This window comes from Diceros bicornis, chromosome 20, assembly GCF_020826845.1.
Source record: "Diceros bicornis minor isolate mBicDic1 chromosome 20, mDicBic1.mat.cur, whole genome shotgun sequence".
NCBI classification, from domain to species: domain Eukaryota; kingdom Metazoa; phylum Chordata; class Mammalia; order Perissodactyla; family Rhinocerotidae; genus Diceros; species Diceros bicornis.
Window position 1 is genome coordinate 46,127,085 of NC_080759.1, and position 27,147 is coordinate 46,154,231.

The 27,147-nt window shown below is 34.8% G+C and overlaps 1 protein-coding gene across 2 annotated transcripts in view; it reads left to right on the forward strand.

Moving 5' to 3' along the window:
• Positions 1-27,147, forward strand: part of CDH18 (cadherin 18) — a 305,318-nt gene that overhangs the window by 271,372 nt on the left and 6,799 nt on the right. Inside the window, exons 9-10 of one of the 2 annotated variants that reach the window (XM_058564305.1) lie at positions 2,590-2,707; positions 24,132-24,383. In XM_058564305.1, the coding sequence (XP_058420288.1) occupies positions 2,590-2,707; positions 24,132-24,383 (370 nt within the window). Of the gene's footprint in view, positions 1-2,589; positions 2,708-24,131; positions 24,384-27,147 lie in introns of those variants that run through there. The other variant, XM_058564306.1, reaches the window with a different exon arrangement.

The following is a 27,147-nucleotide window of genomic DNA, read 5'->3' on the forward strand; positions in this document are numbered from 1 at the left end:
ATCCTATTTCCTAATAAAAGAGAAAAAGTGATTAGTAAAACAGAAACATTGTATATACCTTACTCATCAAGAAAATATCTCAGAATTCCAGATAAAAGCAGACCAACATTCTAGGTTTTTGGAAGCATTTCTCAGAAATATTATGGAAAAATATTTAATTATAGATGTTGGACCAACAATTCTACAAGAGTTCAAGATGGTTCACTCTTAAACAAAATGTGGTAATCAACTCATCATATACTGTAGTACTGTAGATGAGACTGAGAACTCTTTTTGAAGAAGATAAATTTGCCATAAGTGAGCTTTCTGGTAAGTTCAGGTTTGAAATTACCTGTATAAAAATGGAAAGCATTTTGGGGCCAACCCTGGTGGCCTAGTGGTTAAGTTTGGCTCACTCCACTTCGGCAGCCCTGGGTCGGTTCCTGAGCATGGATATACACCTCTCATCTGTCAGTAGCCATGCTGTGGCAGCAACTCACATACAAAAAGAGCAAAAAGAGGAGAAGTGGCAGTGGATATTAGCTCAGGGCTCATCTTCCTTAGCAAAAAAAAAGGAAAAGATTTTGTACTAAAAATACAGTAAACACAATGAATATAAATTATGTCAGAGTTTAACAAATGGAATAAGCTCATGTTTGTAAGAATATTAAGAAAATTTAAAATAACTTATAAATTAACTTAGAAATGAAAAGAATTGTTCCAAACATGTAATAACAGAAAACATAAAATAACTCAATTGATTTAAATTAATTAATTAATTGTTCTTAATTAATTGCTTTAAATTAATTAATTAATTGCTCTCCACCAATCTCCTCCAAAATTACATTCTAGGGTAAGAATTGAACTTGCAAATATGTCAGTATGTAATGAAGTATCATCAAGAAAATAGAATTGCTAATCGGAGAATTACAATGAATGAAGAGTTGGGTGAGAGGACATTTATTTTCCAAAAGAAAAGCTTATATTTATTTTATCTAACCCTGAATACAATCTTGAAAATTTGATGTTGTTTTTATTTCAGCTTTATATTAAGTAACTGACAGGTAGAGAAGGTAGGTATGTTGCTCAGATTATGCACACTCTGAACTTTATGGAGCTTTTCATGCACTTGAGAAAAAAAGGTCAGGTTGCTTCTGATTGTCCATCAATTTATTCTCCTACTCAGAGTCTAAACCAATAAAAGAAAAAAAGAAGATCTATCCAGAGACTACACATGCTTTAAATGAAAAAGAAACCAAACCATAAGCATATGTGTAAATTTTCAGCTCATAAATAAATAATATGGAGGGAAATGAGTAAAAGAAGAAGGATAGAGACTTCTTGAAAGATGTGGTGGGGGAGGGGCTTTCACCTAGGATCTCTTGCTGAGAAAGTAAATTTTGATCTGTGATGGAAAAGATACAAAATTGTGAGCTGTGTGAATATATGGGTGAAATTGATCATGTCTATATCCTGAAGGACTTCCTTCACTTTCGCTTCATGGAAACACGTGGTTTCTGGTCCTGTTCTCACTGACCACTCCTTCTCAGTGCTTTTATATTCCTCCTCATCTCCCTCACCAACTGAAGCACACAATACATGGAGAGGAAGTTAGGTTGTAGCTATGATACACTCTGGTGGATTATTTCACTTGTAAAATATTGAAATGCTGTGAAATTGAATAAAATGTTCTTAGAAATTATGTCAATTAGTGAAATGGACATACTATATTTCACAGGCAGGAAATACTATTCTTATGGCTCTATTTTCTCTCTCTTTGTTTTTAATTTCTCTGAATAAAGGCTGGAAAGTAGAAACCGAAGCATTAGGACACTAATTTTGAAAAGAGGAAAATATTATCTCACTTATTTGTTTGGATATTTACTTTTTAAGAGTGTAATGGCAATAGCTATGGGAATTTGTGTTCTGCTCTTAGGCCACCTGGAATATTTCATTTATAGAGTCTAATTTTCTCTGCTCCTTAATGTGCGTAAATTTCAAATTTTGGAATTGCTTTCTCTCAACCTCTAGAGATGGGAAGCTCTGCGTGGTCTGGTTTTGCCTCTGCTGTTTTACAGATTTGAGGCACATGACAATCCTTCGGGGACTCAGATTCCTCATCTCTGAAATACAGGGGCTGCATCATGATCTCAAAGGTCCCTTGAAACAGTAAAAGAATATGACTCCACTGCTTTTGCGTTTACTGACTGAGACCAACATATACAGCAAGGCTGTTTTACATCAACACTGGGGTATTTATGTTTGTACAAACAATACTTCATGTCTCCCCAAACAGGTGTTCATACAAAATCTTACAACTAATTGGCCCCAAGGTACTGTGGGTGACAAAGGAAAAGAATTTAAATGTTTGTGCCGTGCTAGAAAATAAAGCATGAATGATTATAAATTGTGCCACAGTATGTTACCTAAAACTGAATGCAAGGGAGAGCAGGTTAGTTGGTACTTTTACTAGATAAATTTGAAAACACTTAAAGTGGATAAAGAGGTCTTTTAAAAATCCTTTTGTGTTAACAATTGAAAATGTTATAATTAAAATCAAGAGAGTAAGCCAAATTAAATTTACTATTTAGTATTTGTTTTTTTCTTTAGGTTATTCATACCATCAGTGCCACTGATAAAGATGATTTTGCCAATGGACCAAGGTTTAACTTCTTTCTTGATGAACGCCTGTCTATAAATCCAAACTTCACTCTGAAGGACAATGAAGGTGAAATGAATATATGTATTTTTCGATTTATGTGATGTCTGCATTGACTTGATATGGAATAGGCCTGAACAGTTTTGCTTTATTCTTATATACCCATGAACAGCTTGCAAATCAGCATTCAAAATCGGTCTGATGTTAACGTGTTATGATCTGTGAATAGCTTGTATTTAAAATTGAGCCGTATGTACAAATAACTTTCATTGAGTTTTATACAGAAGCACCCCCTTAAACAAGAAATGTACACGTAATATGCTCTTGGGCAAATTTTAAAAGAAATCTTAGCTGACAAACATGTTTATGAGAGCTGCTGCAACTGCTAGGAGGTAGAAAAAATTTAAATTAGGAAAAATGAAAAATATGTCCTAGGGACAGTTAGGAAAGGAAATGGAATGTTTGAAATCATCTTGCATTAGCAAGGCTATCAAGATGTGCAGTACAAATTATATTTCGGCTTGTTATTATGAATATTTTCCAAAATATGAGTAGATAAATACGCATAATTGCAGACTATTGTGGAAATTTTTGAATTATTTTTGTTTAAGCTTCTGTATTGTGTGGGAAATAAGAACACTCTAATTTACTAACCAGAAAAGATTCATTGTGATCTAGATTTCTTATTTGGTAAATCCCTCAAGGTTGTGTAAAAGTTACTCTTCTATACATAAGGGAAACATTAAGTCATTCAATCTGTGCAATGTTCTGATTAGCATCATCTTTCTTCTTCACAAAACTATCTTTTATCACGTTTATATGAATATGCTGTTATTTGGGATTTAACACTTGCCTCAGAAGCACATGAAAGAAACAATACATATCACAATCACAAGAAAGCATATATTTTGGAGTAAATATTTAATTCCATCTCTGTACCCTTCATGGAGAAGCATTTTCAAATGCAAGGAAAAATAATATTGCTAAATGACAACCCACTAAAACATTTTTCCCATTATCCCTAAGATCCTTTAAATTATCATAACAAGGATACCAAATTGTGCACGGCCATAATAAGGTTTATATGAAAACACAAAGCTTGTTTGTCTCTCTCATTTTATCTAGCCCTGTGGTCAGCTCTCCTTATGGGAATACATATTTGTGCATGTTTGTGTATGGCAAACTGTATCTAATTGACTATTATTTACTTATTTACATTTGACTATCCCATTCTATAATCTCAAATATACTTAATATAACTATACTAAATATGTAAAAAATCAATTCATATTTTCCCATATTCAAATAATTACTTAATTTGGGGAGCATTCAACTTTATGTAGATTGAAATGGTATCTAGATACCCATACTTATATTTCAGTTGGATTTTTTCTGTTTCCAATAAAGATTTTATTTTACCTTTTAAAGTAATTTTGATTTGATGATATTATAATGAAAATTTGACTTAGATTTTAAAGATGTATTATAGTCAATCTATTTAACCTATAAAAGTATAACTCCAAAAGTATTTTAGAAAAACACTGGAAATTTACTGTTGTTGAAACCCACCTTAGTGACTAAAAAGTCCTTCATACACGAGTATTATATCTGGAATAAGTGAATTTAATTAATGAATATATTCAAAACGTCTTACTTCACTGGTTTGACAACATAACCAGTGCTGGGAACTCATATTTAAGAAATTATTCTAAAAATATATACATACTTTTAAAAGGGCTTATAATGCTGATGTAATTTTAACATATTTTAACCATATATATGGATGTTTAAATCAGCTACACCATCTCAAATATGAGAAGCCCGTGGACAGTTGTGTAGGGGTAAAGATGTTTTAATTATTTTGTAAGGCTATTTTTTAAATTTTTGAGAATTGATGAAATTATAAACGACAGAAATAATTTCTTTTGGATAGTAAAAATAGCGATTTTCTGAAAACAGGTAATACCAGTACATAGCTGAAAACATGTGCTTGAGTAAACAGACTTGGTTATGCTAGATAAGATAAACCGCCTAACTTCCCTGAGCCTCAGTTTTTACACTCATAAATTGTGGTTTGAAATACCCACTTTGAAGCATTGAGAGAATTAACAATACCATATGTAAAGGTATTTGAGTCAAGATGGACTTTTCTCCAAACACAAGGCAGTTATGAATAATAATGTATAAAAATGACATTAAAAATGGGATGGCCATACCAAAATGAATACATACATACATACATTCTTGTGTACACAAATACTTCTCTAGACAACCCGGAGGTGTCTAGACACAAAGGAGTAAGAGTCAGCCTATCCAGGCCTGCTGGATTCTGGTAGCTTGGGCATTGCATTATATGAGTTAGTAGATATTTACATGCCCCAGAACATAAACAAAGAAATCTAAACTAAAAAAATTGAAACCATTATTTTTCTCTGCCCACTGCTTACACGATATGCAGATTCAGGCAACAGTAAAAAAACAGACAGAGCCTTTAAGCCAGGATGAGTGATCAGGAACCCACTGTTTTAGTGGCGTTTCTAAATTGCTGTACAGCAAAGAGTGAACGGAGAGAAAAATATATTTCCAAAATAAGAGAGAGAGAAATGCATATTGTTGTTTGTGATAAGCCTGAAAATCAAACAATTAAAAGAAAGGCAATGAAATAAGAAATCAGAAAATAAATTCACTCTGAATAATACAAAATATATAAATGATCACATAATTACTTTAATAGAAGTATGTTTAGGATTCTCAAAATTAAAAAAGTATTAATAATATCTTTACAAAAAAGACCAAGAAGGGTTTAAATGAAATGAGACAACAATGAAAGAAAACAAATTTGTATGAAAATAATTTAAAAATCCTTATCAAAATAAAACTCTAGTTTTTACATATATAGAAAATTGTATAGCACTGTATGAAGCTATATAGTAATTTAATTTTATATACATAACTATACATAAACATATATCCAGAAATTAAAATTCAATTATATATGCATATATATAATGTATGTATATGCATTATATATATAAAACTATAGTTACTGAATATACAGAAAAGTATATAGCACTATATAGAGAAATATATGGAAATTTAGTTATATATATATACAACTATATAGACATACATTTATATCCACACATTTAAAATTTAATTATGTATTACCATATATACGTATATATACAGATGGGCCCCAACTTACAATGATTCAACTTAATGATTTTTCGACTTTGCAATGATGCAAAAGCAATATGCATTCAATAGAAACTCTGCTTTGAAGTTTGAATTTTGATCCTTTCCTGGGCTAGCAACATAGGTTTGATCCTCTCTCGTGATGCTGGGTAGCCGCAGTGAGCCGCAGCTCCCAGTCAGCTCCTCGATCTCGAGGGTAAACAACCGATACACTTGCAACCTCTCTGTACCCATCCAACCATTCTGTATTCACTTTTAGTACAGTATTCAATAAATCACATGAGATATTGAACACTTTATTATAAAATAGGTTTTGTGTTAGATGTTTTTGCCCACCTGTAGGCTAATGTAAGTGTTCTGAGCACGTTTAAGGTAGGCTAGGCTAAGCAATGATGTTCGGTAGGTTAGATATATTAAACGCATTTTCTGCTTAACGGTAATTTCGACTTGTGGTGGGTTTATCGGGAGGTAACCCTATTGTGAGTGGAGGAAGATCTATGTGTGTATAATGTACGTGTAAATGTATACGTATACACACATACACAGATACAGGTAGAGAACAATAAAGAAAATTAATAGACAGTGTTATCTCTAGACTGGACGCAAAGACAGATTTACCAAGTCAAATGTAAAATTCATTAATTCAAGGAAACAAAGCTCAGATAGATTAAAATAAAGAAAAATTGTGATAACACTTAGATATGGAGTATAAAATGTCTAGAAGAATTAAAAAGAAATTATAGCAGCAAGAAATATATGTGGATAAAATCACATGACAGTTTTTCAAATTTAAAAATATATGGACCCACACGATGAACATTAACACCAAAAACCAAGCCCAGAATTAAATCTATATTTTGATATGTCAGTTTAAAACTGCCAAATGTTAAAGAAAAAGAGAAAAAAATTTAAACTATCAAAAAGAAATGGCAGAATACTTAAAAAGCAATGATAATTAGATTTAAAGTAGATTTTTTTTTGTTCAAAAAAAAATAGATGACAGAAGTTGATAAAAATCATATGCTCGGGGCCGGCCCAGTGGCGCAAGCAGTTAAGTGCGCGCGCTCCGCTGCGGCAGCCCGGAGTTCGCCAGTTTGGATCCCGGCATGCACCGATGCACTGCTTGTTAAGCCATGCTGTGGCGGCGTCCCATATAAAGTGGAGGAAGATGGTCATGGATGTTAGCCCAGGGCCAGTCTTCCTCAGCAAAAAAAAGAGGAGGATTGGCAGATGTTAGCATAGGGCTGATCTCCTCACAAAAAATAAAAAAAAATAAAAATAAAAATAAAAATCATATACTCAAAATGCTGAAGGAAAATAATTTTCTATTGTCAACTTTATATTTAGTTAAAAATGATAAACTATCAGGAATTAAGGAAGGACAGTTATTAGAAACATTTTCCAATATAGAAGAAAGAATTTTTTATTTTTAGCTACTGACATTTTTGCAAATATTGTGTTAATTTTTGCCTTCAGGATCTCTGTAAGAAATAATAGACAAGAAAGAAAACAATTAATTAATAATATTTTATTTCATATGTTTTTTAATATTTTATTACTATTTTATTTCATACATTAAAACTTGAAGAGTTAACACTAAATTAATAGGATAAGAATCTGTAATTTCCACAGCAAGGAAAAATTTTTTAAAAGTTAAATAATAAAGCTTATTTTATCAATAGAACAGAAAGTCAGAATGGAGAATAAAAGATATAAAGTAGAAGCATGAAAAATGAAAAAAAAAAAAGAAATTAGTTCAAAATACCATAGTCACAATCAGATTAAATATTCCTAAACAAAGATATTTCATTATATTTTAAAAATATGCTGTTACGTGCTGCTTACAAGAGCTATACCAAATTCAAAATGAGGTAAGTTTGATATAAAAAGTTAGAAGCATTTAGCTATTGATTCGTAAGAAACAGCTATTCTGGAAAACAAATCCAAACCTTGGTGTCTTAAAATAAAAAAACATTTATTTAGCTCACATTTCTAAGAATTAGCAGTTTCTGATGGGTTTAGCTGGGTGATTGTTCTGGTCTCAGGATATTTTCCATCACTACAACTAATCTGCATTGTACTGAATGTTCCCCTCAATTCAAAAAGATAAGGAAAACAAATAAGAACAGTAATAAGTAGAAACAAAACACAGGATTCTCATTGTTAATAGATGAGGAAATTGTCTATATGAAAATTTAAGAGAATCTACAGAAACATCTTAAGAAATAATGGGATAGATCAGCAAATTTTTGGAATACTAATAAATGCCCCAAATAAATAGATTTCCTCTATTTTTAAAAATACACAGAAATAGCAAATCAGATACAATTTAAAATGACAAAAACAAATCAATAAAAAGCCTTTCTAAGATCATTAGAGGAAAAAATATCCAATAAATAATGTTCAAGTTCATCATTATAGAAAGCAATGTTACTGAAAATATAAAACTATACCAGAAAAATCATGCATCTACCACATTAGTGAGTCAGAAAACGCAACTTTTTATATTAATCTATAAGTTAAATATAATTTTAATCATAAACTGAATTTAATAATTTTTTAATAAAGGGCAAAGGGTAAAGGATTGAGAAAAGCAAGAATGTATTGAAAAAGATTACGAGGGAGGTGTATAGTTAGAGGAAAGAGAAGAAAAAAGGCATAGCCTAAGAGCTATTGAGACATTATAAAATGAATGTAGTATCAGCCCCTAGAGTTGCTTTTTTCTTTTCTTTGTTTTTGTAATGCAAGCACCTGACAAGCTTTGATTGCCAAGGCATCTACTTCAAACCAGCATCCACTTCAAAGATGGCTCTCTTTAATAAACACATTGCCAGCCACATGTCTAGATAAAAGAGCCAGCCCATGTTTTAGAGATCTTGATTAATTTTGATAACTGACCATCTGGGCCATGTGTTTCTTCCCTTATGGTCCTTTAAATGCCTGCTCTCATGTTTTAAATTCACCAGTAGAGAGTGAGCCCCACGATACCCTAAGCCCCGACCCTGACCCCAAAGAAGCAGAACGGCAGGCCCACATGCTCTCTCTCTCTCTTTCTCTCTCTCTACCTGCAACCTTGCTGTGTGGCCCCAGGTGTGCCACGTAATTTCCAGGAAATGTAAGCAATAAACTTTTTTTTCAAAGTTTCCTAATAGTTATTGCTGAAGAGCATCTTGCAATCATGATACGAACCGCAGGGGCTGATCTAGCCGTGCTGTTGATTATCAGTATGCTGAGACCAGCATGCAACAATGAAGCAATCCTTAAATATGGTAGTAGTTAGGAATAGACAAATAGATGAGGAGAAGAAAATGAAAGGGCTGAAATAAAATGATTAGATATCTAAATATATATATAAATATATGAACTTGACAGAAGGCAAAGGTAGCATTTAACCATTGTATAAAGGATAATCCAAAAAGTACATAGAAAGGGACCAACTAGCTATATATCTAGAGAAACTAAAATTAGAATCCCTCGAACACATGCACAAAATTAATTACACTTAGATTAAAAAACCACTTAAACAAGCAATATTTTAAAAATTTTAGAAGAAAGTGTAGTGGACTGATTTTATAAAATTGGGGTAGGAGAGGATTTCTTATAAAAGACACAAAGCACCACATTCATAAAATATTGACAAATGTGATAATATTAAAATTATTATATTCCTGCATCAAATTATTTCTAAACAAAATTTAAAAACAAGTCATAACCTGGGTTAAGATATAGCCATATATATAAATGAGTAAAGATTGGTATCATGAATACGTTTAGAACATCCCACAAAATAAAATAAACATTCCATATAGGAAACAAAACAGTTCAAGGATAGGAATAGGTAATTAACAGAAGAGTAATAACAACATGCTAAATAAGCATATGAACATTTGTTCAAAACTATCAATGATCTTAATCATAAAAATGAAAAGACAATAACATAATAGTTACGTGCATCCCTTTAGTCAAAAATAAAGACAAAATTTGGGAATACCAATGGTTCAACAACCAAGTAGTTATTGAAGATGTGTAATAATAGCATTCACACCCTGATGTGGAGGTTATACCCTACTTACATGCTAAACAGTTAGTCTTGACAGTTTCACGGATGCTGGCAGAAGGCTCAATACTCCTGGGTCAGAGATAAATGGCTTTCTCATGGCATGGGAAGCAGTGTGAACTTCACGTTTTCTCTGATTCCTCTTACTCCAAATTCTCAAGGGAATGACATGGGGTGGCCCAGGTGAGTTCTGTGTGTGTAGTGTGTTTGCTTCACAGCAGAGGAACCTTAAACTAGGTGATCCCAATACTCTATAATGGGCTGCAGGAAAATCAGGTTGGACTTTGCCCCAGAAGTAGTCATTATATTTATTACATGGGGTAATAAACAAATCTGTCCTCAGCTCTGGAGAGAGACGGTCTATTGGCTAAGGCTGTTCTGTATAAGAGCACATACTACATGCTGTGACATGAGTAATAAAAGTCCTTTGTGTCTGACCCAGGAGTCTTATGTGTTCTGCCAGCATCTGTAAAATTGTAGCAGGCTAACTTGTTAGCATGTGGATATAGTAAAATCTCAATCCCTTTGTATTCCTTGACTTCATTGGACTAATTCCTACTAGAAACAATTGCAAAAAACACCTATTTATTTATTATAATTATTCATATATGTATAGTGAGCTTATCCCAGAGGCAGATAGCTTAATAGTATTTATGCCTAGAATCCTATAAGCTAGCTAATGTCCTCACACCAACTGAGATCTTCTTCTTTCATCCACGCCCTCATGGGATTCTCCTATTAACCACCAGATCTGCTTGCTAAATAATTAAATTTAAGACAATGTTCCACGTTTTTCTAGATCGTCGCCATCTTCATTAGATCTTTCCTGCCATATGTTTTAGCCCTCATTAATTTAGAATCTGTTAATTTATCTGAACATTGGAGAACAAATGTCTTCTTGAATGTGCCATCCTGTTTATATAAAAGTTTATTTGGGGCCTACTTTTTATTATTCACTATGACATATGCTGGGAAAATAGTGGTAGAAAACACCAGCGTGGAGCTCTTATTCTCGCAAGGAAACAAGAGTCCTATCAAAGTAAATACAACCATTCAAAGAAAAGGTGATCCAAGCACTCACGGCTTTGGTTGACAGCCATTTCTTCCCTTTAGAGATGTAAATCTCTGCTGCAATTCTCTATCCTTCCTTTTATGTTTCTATCTTGTCCTCTATTTTCTTGAACATATTAATCTTAATGATTTTACAATCATTGTCAGCTAACTCTGATATCTCGGTAAGGTGACAGGTTTTTGGTTTTTGTTTTGGCCAGACGGACTGGAGAGGCAGGACTGGGACATATGGTCTTGTTTCTTGTTACGTCTGATACTTTTTAGTTGGATGCCACTCATAGTGTGTAGACCTGGGAGAGGCTCACATGATAATCCTTTCTTCAGAGAGTAGTCATTATCTTCTCTGATAAGCAGTTAGAAAGGCTATAATACTTTAATCCAATCAGAGCGGAGCTGATTTGCAGTTTTGTTTAGATTCGGTCTGTCTGATTTGTCCCTCTTCTGGGGCGTGACCCTCCAGGGCTTTCAACTGAGAACATGTTTGTGCTCTGGGGCCGCTCACTCTGGTTTAATCCTTGTCTGTTCAACGTGAAGAGATGGCAAGTAAAGCTCTTCTTCATCTTCTAGAGCTTTTCTGCTTAAGAGTTTTATCTTTCTGCTAAATTTTCAATTTAACTTCCAATTTAAACTTTCAATAACAAATGTCTTCAGGGAAAATTAGCCATGTGTTTAAGGCCCCTTGATTTCCAATCTGATTGTTGGCCCAGGAGACTTCTAGAAGTTCTCCTAGTTTCTCTGTCCCCAGCTTGGAATTCCAGCCTCTTGTTAGTTCCTAGTATAAGCAGATACATTGTAATCAACAGTTCCACACTTTTCCCCACTCTGGAATCTGAACCCCTCTAGTTATCTTGCTTCAGCAGTTCTCTAATGCCCTTAAATAGATATTTTGAGTTTTTCAGGCTTTTCTGTTTGTTATCAGGGGCGTATTGGTCAGTGAAATCTACTATTTACTCAGACCTGTATGTTGGAAGGCAAGAGTTATTTGGGGACAGTCTCATTAAAAGATTGGGATATAAACTGGGCCTGGAAGAAAGGACCCTGTGCAATAATAATCTAATTACCTTCGGGATGCTGGCTGCCTGGATGTTCCCTGATATGCTACAGACAGATGTTCTCTAAAATTTAATTAAAATTGGTTCAGAACCGCTTTCTATATACTGAGCAAATCCAAGATCCTCTCCAAAATTTTTGAAGATTAGAGTGGGATACACAACATTGTCACTCTTTGTGCCAGTCACCATTGCAACTAATTTTCCCCTTTTTTCTTCTGGCTCTTGTTTTCCCTGTTACTCTTCCGTGCCTGCTAATCCTTCTCCCCAAAGTACAAACTATTTATTACCAGAGGTCTGGGTGAACAGAGTGCAGTGCAAGAGCAGCCCAGCTTAGCAGATACCTAAAAGGGAGAACAGATGAAAGAAATTGTAGCCTAAGAACTGATATCAAACTCATTCTTTCTTGTAAATCTTTACTGAGATAACATGTACAGCTAAATAAACTTGGCCTCTGGATGGATCCTGAAAGTCACCTCCAAAGCAGAGCGGCGTTGAGATTCACAAGAAGATATTTAGGTACTGGCTCAAGTCTACCTACTATCCCTTACTATACTGGAGGAATCCCTGGAAATCAGAGCTCAAAGAACCTCCCTAAGGGGAAGATGGCAGGCTTTTGTAGGGGTCAAGTAAGTGCAAGGACAGAGGCAGTTAGCATGTATTGGGGTGTACTTAATATTAAAAAGAGAAAACCATACTTAAGTATCTAAATAAGACTTTTTGAGCTGATGCATGAAAATATTGCCAATTTTAAAATTCTGGTAAGATGATAAAATTCAAATGAACACTGCTGCAAACTGAATTAGTCATCAGAAGGATCAAAGAGGAAGCAACACTGCCCTAAGGAACAGGGCTTTCTCCACTCCCTCTCAAGCTGAGCTGGGAGGTGGGGTCAGTGTCCTTGGACACTTCCTTGCTCTTTGAAGTCTTGTGGTGTTTTGCTATGTCTTCTGGTTCCTATCATCTACCAACCTCCAGTTACTTCCTCCTTTTCACCAAAGTCTTGGGAGCACTGTCTCTATCCACACTTGGAATCATAACTTTGGAAAAAGTTACTGCCCATAAAAGCAAGCTGGCCAGCACTTCAGCCACCCAACACTCAATACCCAACCATCATCAGCCAGAGTAGATCCATGTTTTTAAAGGACAAGGGTGGTTATCTGATAACCTGCACCTCCCTGCTCATCACACTTAGCCCACTGTGGGCTCTCTCCCATTTAGACATGAGCTCTGTGAGGGCGGGGATTTTTGTCTGACTTATTTACTGCTGTATTCCTAACTCCTACCACAGTGCCTGACATAGAGGAAATTTTAAATAAACATTTGTTAAATAAGAAAAAAAGAATAAGGGGACACAACATAGAAGAATGTTTCATAGTTAGACTCTGGAAACATGTTGCTTCTATTTGAAACTTGATTTCTCTGCTAACTACGTATGAGACCATGGCAAGTCCCTACTCTCATAGTGTTTCAGTTTCCTCTTTTGTGAAATGGAGATAGACACAATTATTACTACTGTATTCTTATGAAAGAGAAATCAAAAAATAAAGAATTTGAAATCAGACACAAAGTGCTACAAGTGATAAAGGGCACATTGAAGATAACTAAAAATTGAATAAATAAATAGATGGAAAAATAATCATGAAATATCTGAAGGAATTACCCTAAGTCAAGGAATATTTGAGTTTAAGGTTGAAATAATGTATATATAACCCCAGAGAAATTCCCTAACTTGACAGATAAGGAAATGATTTTACAAATCTCCAGACAATGAATTTAAATTGTAAAGATAATGAGTGGTGCTGAAGTATTCATTTGCAAAATTACAAGCTAATAGTCAACAGACCTTCTTTTAGTGACATTTGAAAAAAAACTACAATAAAATAATCCTTTTCCGGGACGGCCCGGTGGCGCATGCGGTTGAGTGCGCGCGCTCCGCTGCGGCGGCCCGGGGTTCGCAGGTTCGGATCCCGGGCACGCACCGACGCACTGCTTGTTAAGCCATGCTGTGGCAGTGTCCCATGTAAAGTGGAGGAAGATGGGCACGGATGTTAGCCCAGGGCCAGTCTTCCTCAGCAAAACAGAGGAGGATTCGCATTGGATGTTAGCTCAGGGTTGGTTCTCCTCACACACGCACAAAAAATAATAATAATCCTCTTCCTATCTAACACTCATGTGATAATTAGGGAAAGATATTTTAAAATACTGAATTCCTCAGAAAATATAAAAACTATGTATCAATTATAACAAAATTCCATTGAAAAAATATTTGGAGCTATGGTAGCCAAAAGAAAATAAGATAAAATAAGAGTAAATATCTTAAAAGGTAAATACAGTGTATAAAATAAACTCTATATGATTAAATATTGAAAAGAAATAATGATATGAGTGTAGAGCATAATCACATTTAAAAGCAATAATAATAATATCGTAGAAAATACAATAGTTCTTAAGAAATGTCTATGAAATAGTTTGAAGGTTTTCAATAAGAATATACTTATTTATTGCATCTAATTAAAAATGAAGAAAAACACTTAAAATACACACACGTACACACACAGTCCTATCCTCTCACCTGACATTTTATGATGTCTGCCCAGCATGTTCTACTCTAGTCTAGTACTATGTGACTATTCATCACCATTCATACTCTCCCTTTTTAGAAAGAATGTTTTTTCTCTAAAAGAATTCTGTAATCAGCTCTTAAATTAACATTGTTTTTCCCCTTCCACTTAATCTGTATGGTGATATGCACTGTCTTCTGTCTGTAAGGCAGAGTGATCTAACCTGTCTACAAAGCAAGGACTTAAGACACACAGTTCCTTTTTTTGAGGGACTTGCCATCTAGTTGGGGAAACCAGGATGATATGAAATGTAACTGGCAACTGAAGGCAGTGAAACATGACTTAGAGAGATCACTAAAAGTCTTATAGTTAGAAGAGGTGGAACACGATTTGACTTTAAAGGATGGAGTCTGTTCCACCAGGTAGAGTGAATCATAGAATACTTTTCAATTAGGTGGGGAATGAAGATAGCATAGAGATGACAGAACATAACATCAGTTAGAAGAATCTAGCCAGGGAGATGAGGCAAAGCAGAGAAACAGGCATTTTAATTCACTATTGAGAACACACTGAGAATTAAGCACTATGCTATATTCTGTGCTCCAGAAATAAATAAGATGTTCTGTCATTAATCCTTTGGTTGCTCTAATACTAAACTGTGGTGTATAGAAAAATTTATAGTAAACAAAAATCTTCGATATTTATCTGGAAAGTTAGGACCCCTTACCTATTAAAAACTAAAGTTTTCGATTTGGAAAATAACCAAGTGAAGGACTTCTATTTTTTTCCTACAACATATACCACAAATTGTGTGTTGTAAATGTGCTTGTTTGATAATGACCTTATTTTTATCATTAACTAATGTATTGGTAATAACACAATTTTACTTAAAATTAAAAACCAGAGTTCAGAAGATGATTTTTGTTACAGCATTTTAAAATTGTATCACCCTAAAACAACAACAAAAGCCTGAAGTATTTCAGTAGTAGTTTTTCTTACAACTACCTTCTCTTTAAATTGTCTTAAGCAAAGTTTTCATTTTAGCTCCAAAAAAATCCATTGTATAATTTTGACTTCTTAACCAAGTATCTATAGCAAATCAAATATAGCCATAATGTCACAAAGTCTACGAATATAGGCTTACACCCGGGGTCTGTGCATGCGATAACTTTTTCTGTTTGTTTTGTAAAATGAAACTATAACCTAATTCCCCAATATAAAATCATCATTAGTTTACAAGATAAGTCTATTCCGCTTCGTGATCTTTATGCTGCCTCTTGAGGGACTAGGTTTTATTTGAAGCAAGGAGATTTGCAGCCTAATTCCTAGGCTTAATTCTAATTGTCAAGTGCATTTGTAAATCTTACAGATTTTAGTAGGGGAAGAGATCATTTATAACTATGTATATTAGTTGTATCTCTGTTTGTTTGCAGGGTTCTAAATCACATTTAACGTGTCTTTCAAAATTGAAAATCCTTATAATAATTTTGTTGATAATTTGCTATCAAAAACATCTGCTAGTTATATTTGTCTCTGTTTTCTTCTTTAGATATGTATTTCCACTTTTTTGTAGACATTTCCATTCTTTAAAAATGAGTGCGTCTGAATAACACATTCTTTATAAAATAATAAACAAACCACTAAAAATTATGATTTTTAATCCTATTAAACAAAAGATTCTGTAGACTGTCATTTTCACCTTGTTGCAGCATTTTGAAGATTTTCTTTTTCCCTTGGTTTTATTACTTGTTATTATTTCTTTGCAATATTCATTTCCACTTTGAAAAATGAAGGTCATATCATTTGTAAGTTGTTTTATGATTTTGAGCAAAATACTTAAAAGGCAATGTAGGAAAATACTTTTTTCCCTTGTGGCTATTTGGGTTTGGTGAAAAGATATCTCACTCTAAGTCTACATGCATTGAGTTTAAGATAAGGGGTATTTTCAAATTTGACCATGTAGCTGTTAAAAAGATGTCTTTGGGGGCCTTTTCTTTTAGATTTCACAGTTCATTGGTAGTCGAATGCAGTTATTTAGTTTGCCACGTATTGGAAACCATGAGAGACTTTGTGTTTATTTTGTATTTCTTTGGCATCATCAGTTTCATAGTGTAGTTTCTTTTTGTCCTTTAAATGAGAACTCACAGCTGGTGTTGTAATGTGCTTAATTTCTCTACAGAGCAGAACCATTTAAAATTCTGCTTTTATCCACAGGGCTTCAAGAGACCATTTAGCGGGTTCTCCCAATCCTAAGTAAAATAGCGCGCACATAGTGTGTCCCGAGAATATGGTTGCAAATGACTCCTCAAACATGTGCTTAGTGGACGTGGGAGCAGCTGTGCCCTGCTAAGTCACTTACCTGCTGTCCCAGTGATGAGGCTGGGACACGTTATTTTGTTCCGCTATGGATCTCCTTTCTCCCCCCAGTCCAATCTCAGTCTTCACTTCCTGACATTTAACCAGTCACACTTGATAGAATCACGCTATTCTTTATGCGAAGGTAGAGACTCAAAGCTTGACTGGTGAGAAGGCCAGCAGTCAGTCTGTACGTAATCTTGACTCTAAAATGGGAAAGTGTAACTTCCAATTATAGTGATTTATTTTAGTGGGCCTTTTGCTCTAGATAGAAAAATATGCTTTTGTTCTCTCCTTAGTTATTTTAACCTCTGCTGTTTTTTTTTTTTTTTACTTTTATATATTTTTTCCTGTTGGACTTGCCAGCACACCTCTTCTCATCTTCTTACACTCCTACTCACAGTGACAATAAAAAGACAACTGACTCATATTAACTAAGCAAAATAAATAAATAAATAAATAAATAAATAAATAAAAGTAGAAAATCAAAACAAAAATATGGCTAATTTTACTATTTCATGCCACTTTGTTTTTCTTTCTATTGGTAAAATGTAGGTTGCACTCTTTGGCCTTAAGTCCTTCCTTGAGGAGACTCACATAATGCTACAGAAATCATCTACTCCACCCTCTGCTTTCAGGCTGGGGAAACTTTAAACAATTTTAAAATAAGATTATATGTTTGATTTTTAAGCTCTCTAAGGATTTTTCCTTACAATTTCATTCAGTGTTTATAAATATATAGTCATGCGTCTGTTGATGATGGGAATACATTCTGAGAAATGTGTCCTTAGGCGATTTCGTTGTTGTGTGAACATCATAGAATGTACTTACACACACTTAGATGGTATAGCCTACTACACACCTAGGCTGTATGGTACCAACCTTGTGAGACCACTGTCCTATATGAGGTCTGCCGTTGACGGAAATGTCATTATGTGGTGGATGATTGTAGTGACTCCAAACATAATTTCTTCTACTTTGACTCATCTCTTCCCTACTAAAAATAATAGTGTTTGTTAAAGTTATGTGATAAATAATGGGTAGAGGGTTTCTCTTGGAGTCATATTCCCTTCTTTTTTTTCGTAAACTGATGCTCTTATCTCTTCTGCAATTTCTGCAATTATTATATTATTGTGATATTGTGATATGGTTATGAATTATTTTGCATTTTGGGTTGGATTTCTATTTTTAAAAGCTCCTTTTTTCTTCTCTATCATCCCCTCCACCTAAATTAACAATCTTATGCAAATTCATATGTGTTATTCATGAACAGATTTGCTGATATTCTTCAAGATTTATACTTTTGTTTCATATGTATTTATACTCCTTTTTTTTGGTCTCTACGGTATAGAGTCTTGTGTATCTGGATAGACAAAGTAGCAAAGAAAGACTGAGCAATTTCAAATTTGGTTTTAAAATGTTGCTAATAGATGGTGGCCTCTTTTTGAAAAAAGATGTTTTCTTGCTGTGAGTGGGAGAACAGAGCTCAAAAGAAAATTGCAAAAGAAACTTACTGTGTGGCATCTGATAAAATATGGATATTAGGTGGATTGATTACTAATCTCCTTTGAGAGCCTAGTCTAGCTTTCTGTACATACTTAGTGGAATCAATTAAGATGATTATAATTATTTTACCAGCATTTTTATGACTCTGAAAGCGGAAACCTCAGACAGTGGATGGTTGTGTTTATCTGGGATTTAAAGATTGTCAAGAAGTGTGGCAGATGGTCAAAGGGAGGGCATTCCAGGGTGCAAATAAGACCGTAATGAAATATTGGATCACACATTTGTGGTTTGGCAGAAACACAAGTGAGGCCAGGAGGGTGTTTATAAACTTAAATGAACAGGCAGAATCTAGAGTCTGAAAACTGAGATTAGGGCAATCCTAAGATTAAAAGGAGAGGAAGTCAGGAAACATGCAAGAAGGAATAAACATTCAGTAGAGAGCATGAGGCGATCATGCTGCTGAGGTATTACAAGATATGCTGGCTCATTTTGGTTTTAATTTCTTAATACATGTCAACATAATAAGAAAACTGAAACAGAAGACAAGTTCCCGCTGAGGGTAGTTCAAATCATTATTTATCAAGTACCTATTATGTGAAAGGAGCTTTGCAGGAAAGCAAAAGAGCATTTTGTTTCATGGATGGGCTCTGATAACAGTTAAATTATGAATGGATTTTATTGCTGCTGGAAGACTAGAAAAAAATGGAAACGATATGAAGCCATGCATATTTATCGGTGGAAATTAAGATTCTATTTACTGGCTTTGTCTTCAAACAGATTAAAAAAATTTAGTCCAATTAGAGATGCATATCTGAGGATCTCAAACGTTTCTACTGTTCAGATAGATTCGGAAATATTATTTTAATTGTCTGCTAGGCTATGCTTGAGGTAAAGTATATCTTTATGCTTGCATTATCAAACAAGGAATCCGTTGAAATGACAGGGAGTGTAGGGTATCTAATAATTTAAGAGTTCTGATGAACACATAGTTTTAATACTTTCCAAGATATAAAGTAATTTTGGATTTAATATAAGATTTGCTTTTTCCCCAGGGAATATTTTAAAAGCATGCCTTATTTTAACTTAAACTGTCTTAGAGTTTACAAAAGTGGTACAGAGATTAGAAGCTTTCAAGATCTTTCAGAATATTGAACAAAGAAATAATTAGACACATACTATTAGTTCAAGAAAATTATATCTGAATTCTAGAAGCAGTATGAAACTTTTATTATACAATCATATTCTGTAGCCTTTCATCCCTGTAGAAATATAGAGGTTGGAAATGTACCTATGTATCCAACAAAGTATTTCACTATAAATATTTTTGTCAAAGGTACTCACAAAATTTTCAGTCAATTATAAAATCCCTGGAATTCTTTTTTTCTGTGTGTGTGTGAGGAAGATCAGCCCTGAGCTAACATCCATGCTAATCCTCTTCTTTTTGCTGAGGAGGACCAGCTCTGAGCTAACATCTATTGCCAATCCTCCTCTTTTTTTTCCCCAAAACCCCAGTAGCTAGATGTATGTCATAGTTGCACATCCTTCTGGTTGCTGTATGTGGGACACGGCCTCAGCATGGCCAGAGAAGCGGTGCCTCAGTGCACGCCCGGGATCCAAACCCGGGCAGCCAGTAGTGGAGTGCGCGCACTTAATTGCTAAGCCACGGGGCCGGCCCATCCCTGGAATTCTTATAGGTGCAAAAGTGAATTTTATTGTTATCATTATTATTGCTTTTCAAAGGACTCCAAATTTTGATTCTTTCACAGTCATCACAGTGATATTTTTAAATTCCTAGGAGAGTCAGATATTATATATTAGCATGGCAATCTTTCTGATTCTTCCTATATGTGCCCATATTATTTTCCAAACAAGAAATAGGATATATAACAAAATAAAGAAAGCACTGTCATTTACTTTGAAAGATTAAAACATGTTCAAGACTTTTTCTACATTACACTGAAGATACAGTTACTGGGAGTATCAGGAATGTATTGATTATATTTAGAAAGACAGTAATTACTAAGAGAGTTTCCCCAATTTCTGGACAATTTCTGAGACCCTTTAGTCTCCTAAAGTCATACATGACATGTAGAATTCTCACACTTTTGTTTCGAAGATTCTTCATAGGACATATTTTTCTAACTCTTTTACCATCTCAGTCAAGCTCTTCTAAATATACTACATTGGGTTAAAGTATCACTTTTAAGGTAGTAGACCCAACAATATGCAAAGTATTCCAATGAAGTCTTCTCCATAAAGAGATGCATAGAAATTCCATAACTTTTTTTTTTTTATAATTTTATTTATTTATTTTTCCCCCAAAGCCCCAGTAGATAGTTGTATGTCATAGTTGCACATCCTTCTAGTTGCTGTATGTGGGACGCGGCCTCAGTATGGCCGGAGAAGCGGTGCGTCGGTGCACACCCGGGATCCGAACCCCGGGCCGCCAGCAGCAGAGCGCGAGCACTTAACCGCTAAGCCACGGGGCCGGCCCAGAAATTCCATAACTTGATTGAATGCTTCTGAAACTGTTTGAGCTTATTTGGCCTCTCTACTGCCTTATTGCTCCATTCAGATATATATATATATGTGAGATATAGATATATATTCAGATATAATATATATGTATTTCAAAATAATAGATGTTACTCAAGAGCTATCCTATGTGATACTTTTCAAAGTTTGTCCTCTAACATACATCGTGATTTCATGTTGTCTTTTTAGTTTAAGATCTTTGTGCCAACTGCTCAAAATCTCCTGGAATCCTAATCCAATATCTTAGCTATATTAGCTTGACATCCAAGTGTTCTGTAAGCTTCTGTCTTCATCCAAATTGCTGAGAGAATGAGTAACCAAGACTGGGTACACGTGATACATTATTAGAAATCGTCCTTTAAGTGACATTGATAATAGGTACTTTCATCCACAGATGTTCCATCCTGCTGTGGTTTCCCTTTATTCAGCTCATGCTAATTTTTTGATCCACTTGGAAGTCATGCAAGACTTTATATAATACTTAATTTTTTAAAACATTATAATTCAAGTTTAGAGATTTGTTGTTTCTTTTGTCTCCCAATTTTGCAGTTTCAGCAAGACAATTTGTTTTCTGTATATATATATATACATAAAATATATATATGCATACATGTTTATTTATATATGTGTGTGTATATCTTCTTATCCCTTTCATTTTAGTTCAGAGGTTTCTTGTTCAAGTTCAGTGAGTCTTCTGCCAAGTACATTTTTGCAGTTCTGATGAGGTACACAATATCCTTGTCAAGAGCTCATTATTCTGCTGTAGTAAGCCTTTCTAGATGGGAAGCTCTTTGCTTCCTGAATCCTCTTTTCTTTTCAAAAGTCAAACCTTCAGCTGGAAAAAGGAAAGAACATTTTTGTGTCTCCATGTCTGAGAGCTTTCTATTTAACTTAAAGTGCACCAGAAACATATTCTGACTTTCCTCTTGTTGCTGATCATGTTTCTGATTGCATTTCTGATAATTATCCTGAAAGGCAACTTGCTTACAGACTAAGAATGTAAAGTGTAAACTAGACCAGAGCCACAAAAGGGAGTCCCCGTCTACTACTGCATGGTATCATGTCATTCCACTTGTTATTATTCATGTTTACCGAGATCAGGGACCAGTGCCTTGCATCACTCTTCAGAGGACCAGCAGTGAGATTCTCAAACATGTTTGTGCCTGTGCAAACTTAGTTCATACCTTTTCCTTAGACTGAGGAATTGTACATATAGGCAAGTTTATATTAATCATGATGCAACATCCTACAACTGATAGACGTGCTTCCTCCAAGGTCAGGTTTTCTGGGAGAGTACCCATGACTGTTACACAGTTATATAACACACGTTGCAATTTCTCTATTTTTCTTTCTCTATTCTGAAGGCTGCTTCAGAACAGACAGTTGATACTTTTTTCTTTTTATTCCTCTTCTACTAGGTAAGAAAATCTTTCTCAACTCCTTATTAGATTACTTATGCACCATAACAAGCCTTCAACAACATAGATAGGTAGGTAGATAAATAGACAGACAGATAGATGTGTGCATATCTATATATATGTATATATATAATTTATATATATAATATGTAATTCATGCTTTATCATCTGCATTAGATTTAATATTTGAAAAATCTATTATCTTTATATTACATTAATTTAGCAAAGTACAATCAAGAAAATATAGCTGCAGGGTATTATGTCGTGACAATCATAAACATACTTATATGTAACAGAATTCCAATTTTCAAAATAAAAGAAACTCATATGAGAAAAAGAATCCCTAAATACAATTGTCTAATGATTTACTTACTTTTTAGTGAAAAGTAATTAACTCATAGGTGTAGTCATAGGCTTGATTCTCTGAGAACCTGACACTGAATTCGCGTTTAGAGGGCAGGATGTGACTGGAGTGTGCCCTTGAAAGCAACATCTGTGGACCTCAGTAGAAGGAAAAAGGGTTGGGCAGAGTGAGAAATCGAGCTGCCACGCCATTTTAATGCCTCCATGGCTGACCCCATGGGAAAGCTCTGGAACTAAACTTGCCCTTCAGTATTGTCTGCATTCAGCAGAAATGGCTTAACCTTTATAACCTTGCAGCAATGAGTCATTGATTATGTGCTACTCGGGAAGGGTGTGACCTTGGGCCAGGCGGTGATTTACAGCTAGAGCAACAAGTCCTTCCATGCAGTGGATATGAGCAACATATCCAAGTATGCACCAGAAGTGTCTTTTAGCTAATAAGCGTGGAATGAGGAATAACAATGCTAAGATAACCGTGTACTATGTGCAACTGAGGCCACCCATACCAATTGGAAGTGAATTGGTGAAGAAGAGGAAGTACAACATTGTGGTTTTGAGCAGGGTTCTAGAATGTATTGGGGTTCTAGCCTGATCATTCACTAGCTGTGTGATTTTGGGCAACTTACCCTCTGGGACTCAGGTTATTTATTTTTAAGTTATTACTTATAGTAAAAATAATTTTCCCTAAAATATAAGGAATTTAACATCCTCTCCCTCATAAGTTTGTATGGATTGAGCAAAATATGTCATGCAAGCATTTACTATAGTACAGAACACTTAAAAAGCACATAAAAAATAGAATTAACTGTTTTATATATCACTAACTTTCCCATGGTGTGCCCACTATAACAAGAGTGCTTCAAGTTACAACTAAGTCTAAAAGGTTTATCAATTGATCTGGTGTCTCCATAAATAAATTACCTATACCAGTGGTTCTTAGGCTTTTTTGTACATTAACATCACCTGAATAGTTTGCTAAAAATGCAGATGTCTGTTTCTACTGTTTACTTTCAGAGTCATCAGTTTTGGGTTGGGGACCACTCGCTCATCCCAAAGTTTAGGATCCACTGACTTAAAGCTATCTGTATCCTTTTTAATCCCTTGGCTGTTATGTCCATGTCCAAAATGTTTATTGCTTCCTCCCTCCTCTGTCTTCCCCTGTTTCCCCTCTATTTTGGTTTGGGCTCAATTAACTTTTCAAATAGGTTCCAAATTTGAGAACCAATATTAGTTACTCTTTAATAATCCCCCCGTCATGTTCCCTTTTCCATTTCATAAACTGAAAAAGAGATCACATACCCATTTTATCCATTGAAGGTAATGTGAATCTTTAATGGCAGCTTTACTAAGTACATTTTGTTTTGCTTATGTCTGTCATAGATAACACAGCCAGCATTCTGACAAGGCGGAGGAGATTTAGTCGAACTATTCAGGATGTGTATTATCTCCCCATAATGATCTCTGATGGTGGAATCCCCTCTCTCAGCAGCAGCAGCACCCTCACCATCAGGGTTTGTGCATGCGAGAGAGATGGGCGCGTGCGGACCTGCCATGCAGAAGCGTTCCTGTCCTCGGCAGGTTTGAGTACAGGAGCCTTAATCGCTATTCTTCTGTGTGTTGTCATTCTCCTAGGTAAGACATTCTAAATCCTAATTTTGGATGATGGCAATGCTGAACGTACCCTGCAATGGCCAATAGTGCATTAGACAAGAGAAAGACGGACAGAGAGACAGAGGGATAGAGAGAGAGGCAGAGACAGACAGACAGTCATTTTGACAAAACTTAAGAGTTAGGAATGAATAATTTAGATACAAAACATAGCTGCACAGATTTCCTTTTAATTAACTTTCTCAATACCGTAGTTAATCTAGAAATAATTTGATTCAAATGTGATAAAAGAGTTGAAATATCAGAAGAAAGGACAGACTATGAGAGAAATCTTTTTGGAAAGAATCTATTTTAGAAAGAATTGATATTAAATAATCTAAATCCCATATTGAAAGGACTTTTACAATTTATTTCAAAGAACATAAGTGATATCATTCTAAAATGAATCTGAACACCAAATACAAAACAGATTTCTTGTAGAAACTTTTATTAGTCTAAAATATTATTTAATCATCAATGTTAGAAGAATTCTAAAGTGCTAAGTCTCTATAATTTTGGCCTTAGAGATATTAAATTTTATTAAATGTAATAAGATTTTTAATTGCAGATTTGCATTACATTTCATTTTATAAAAAATAAAACACTTTCTCTAATTATATATTATCTTTTTAATAGGCTAAATCTTAACACAACCACATTTGAAGCTGATATTACTATAAACTCTTAAGATTACTGTTTAAAACAAGACAGCAAATCCAGATTTTTAAAACAAGAAAGAGATGTAAAGAATCTTTCTGCTTCATAGTTGGAAGTGGAGACATATTTATTTTTCCAACATCTCTCCTCCTTTCTACCTTTCTCTTAGCAGCCTTATCTTTTGCTCTTTTCTTAGTACTGTGCATACATTAAAAAAAAAAAAAAGAACAAACACTCTATACTTTGGTGAGACAGACTTTCTTGCAAGGAATGTTCCTTGTTTTGTTCCTGGGATAGAAGACAAATTACCTGTACAGAGGGAGTGGAGAGAAAGGTAGAATGAGGCTGAAAAGTATAGTGAATATTTAGGCAGAAGTATGACAGTTTGGGGCTTCGTTGGGCATGGTAGAGAGGGTGGGCTTTATTCTAGGAGTGTAAAAAGAGGTTTAAAGCAAGCGAATTCCATCATAAAATTTGCATTTGAAAAAAGATGACTATGAATGAAGTAGAGGACAGATCTCATGATGGCAAGACATGTAGGCAAACTGATTAGGAAGACGATGCAATTGTCTCGCTCAGACATAGCATAGTTTGAACTAGCATACTGAGAGTGGAGATAAAGAAGGTGGATACTATCAAGATGTTTTAGGTGAAATCAAAAGTGATCTTGGGTAATATGACGCGGATCCTCGGCTGAAAATATTTATCAAAATCTTAACTGAGTGTTTACTGGAAGTACCTGAGATTCCATTTGAAAAAGCAGCATTCATAATTTCATGTCAGTGAATCAATATCTCATGTTTATGACATTATGTCTTTTTCTTTTTTTTTTTTTTTTTTTTTTTTTTGTGAGGAGATCAGCCCTGAGCTAACATCTGCCAATCCTCCTCTTTTTTTTTTTTTTTTTTTTTTTGCTGAGGAAGACGGCCCTGGGCTAACATCTGTGCCTATCTTCCTCCACTTTATATGGGACGCCGCCACAGCATGGCTTACCAGGCAGTGCGTCGGTGCGCGCCCGGGATCCGAACCAGCGAACCCCGGGCCGCCGCAGCGGAGCGCGCGCACTTAACCGCTTGCGCCACCAGGCCGGCCCCTATGTCTTTTTCTTGAAGCAAGTTTCCAAAAGCTAAAAGTACAATAGCCAAAAATTCCAAAAAAAAAGATGATCTTGGGTAAATTAACTATGTAGCTGAGTTAGAACGGTATCAAAGAAGACTTTTCATCTCTTGCTGAATGTGGGCCATGATCTTCCCTGAGCTAGGGGACGCCAGAAGGGCACTTTGTTGAAGTCACTACAGCAAGAGAATACAGGGTAAAGAAAGACACAATAGACTAGGACTGAGCTGTAATAAACTCCAGTGTGATCACAAAGTCAAGAAGGATGAGCTAGCTGAGAGATCGAAGGAGAAGTCAGAGAAGAAGGAAGAAAATTAGTAAAGTATAATGTCCTAAAAGTCAAAGGAAAAATGGGTATCAAAGAGGACAGAGAATTCAAAAATGTCAAAAGCTTCTCAGAAGTTAAATAAGAAGTTGAGTAGCAAAAAGTATCAGTTGCACTTAGCAATGTGGAGCGTGGAGATTGGGTGCACCATAGCAAGAAGTATTTCATTGTAGTACATGGTCTTTTATAGTAAATGCATGCTGGAGAAGGAAGCCAGGAAAATCAGACTTTCTAGCTTTTTTGTATTTATATATTGATTGGTCACAAATGTTATTTTCTTTAGATATTAACATATTACTTTTTTGGTCTTTGAAAATTAAAACAAAAACTCATAAACAAACCAAAATCAGAAAATAAAACAAAACAACAACTACAAACATTAATCCCTCCAGAGTTCCTAACTTAAACTATGAAGACTAGAACTTCGTGACTTTTTTTTTCTTTTGTGTGTGAGGAAGATCAGCCCTGAGCTGTCATCTGTGCTAATCCTCCTCTTTTTGCTGAGGAAGACTGGCTCTGAGCTAACGTCTATTGCCAATCTTCCTCCTTTTTTTTCCCCTTTTTCTCCCCAAAGCCCCAGTACATAGTTGTATGTCATAGTTGCACATCCTGCTAGTTGCTGTATGTGAGACGCGGCCTCAACATGGCCGG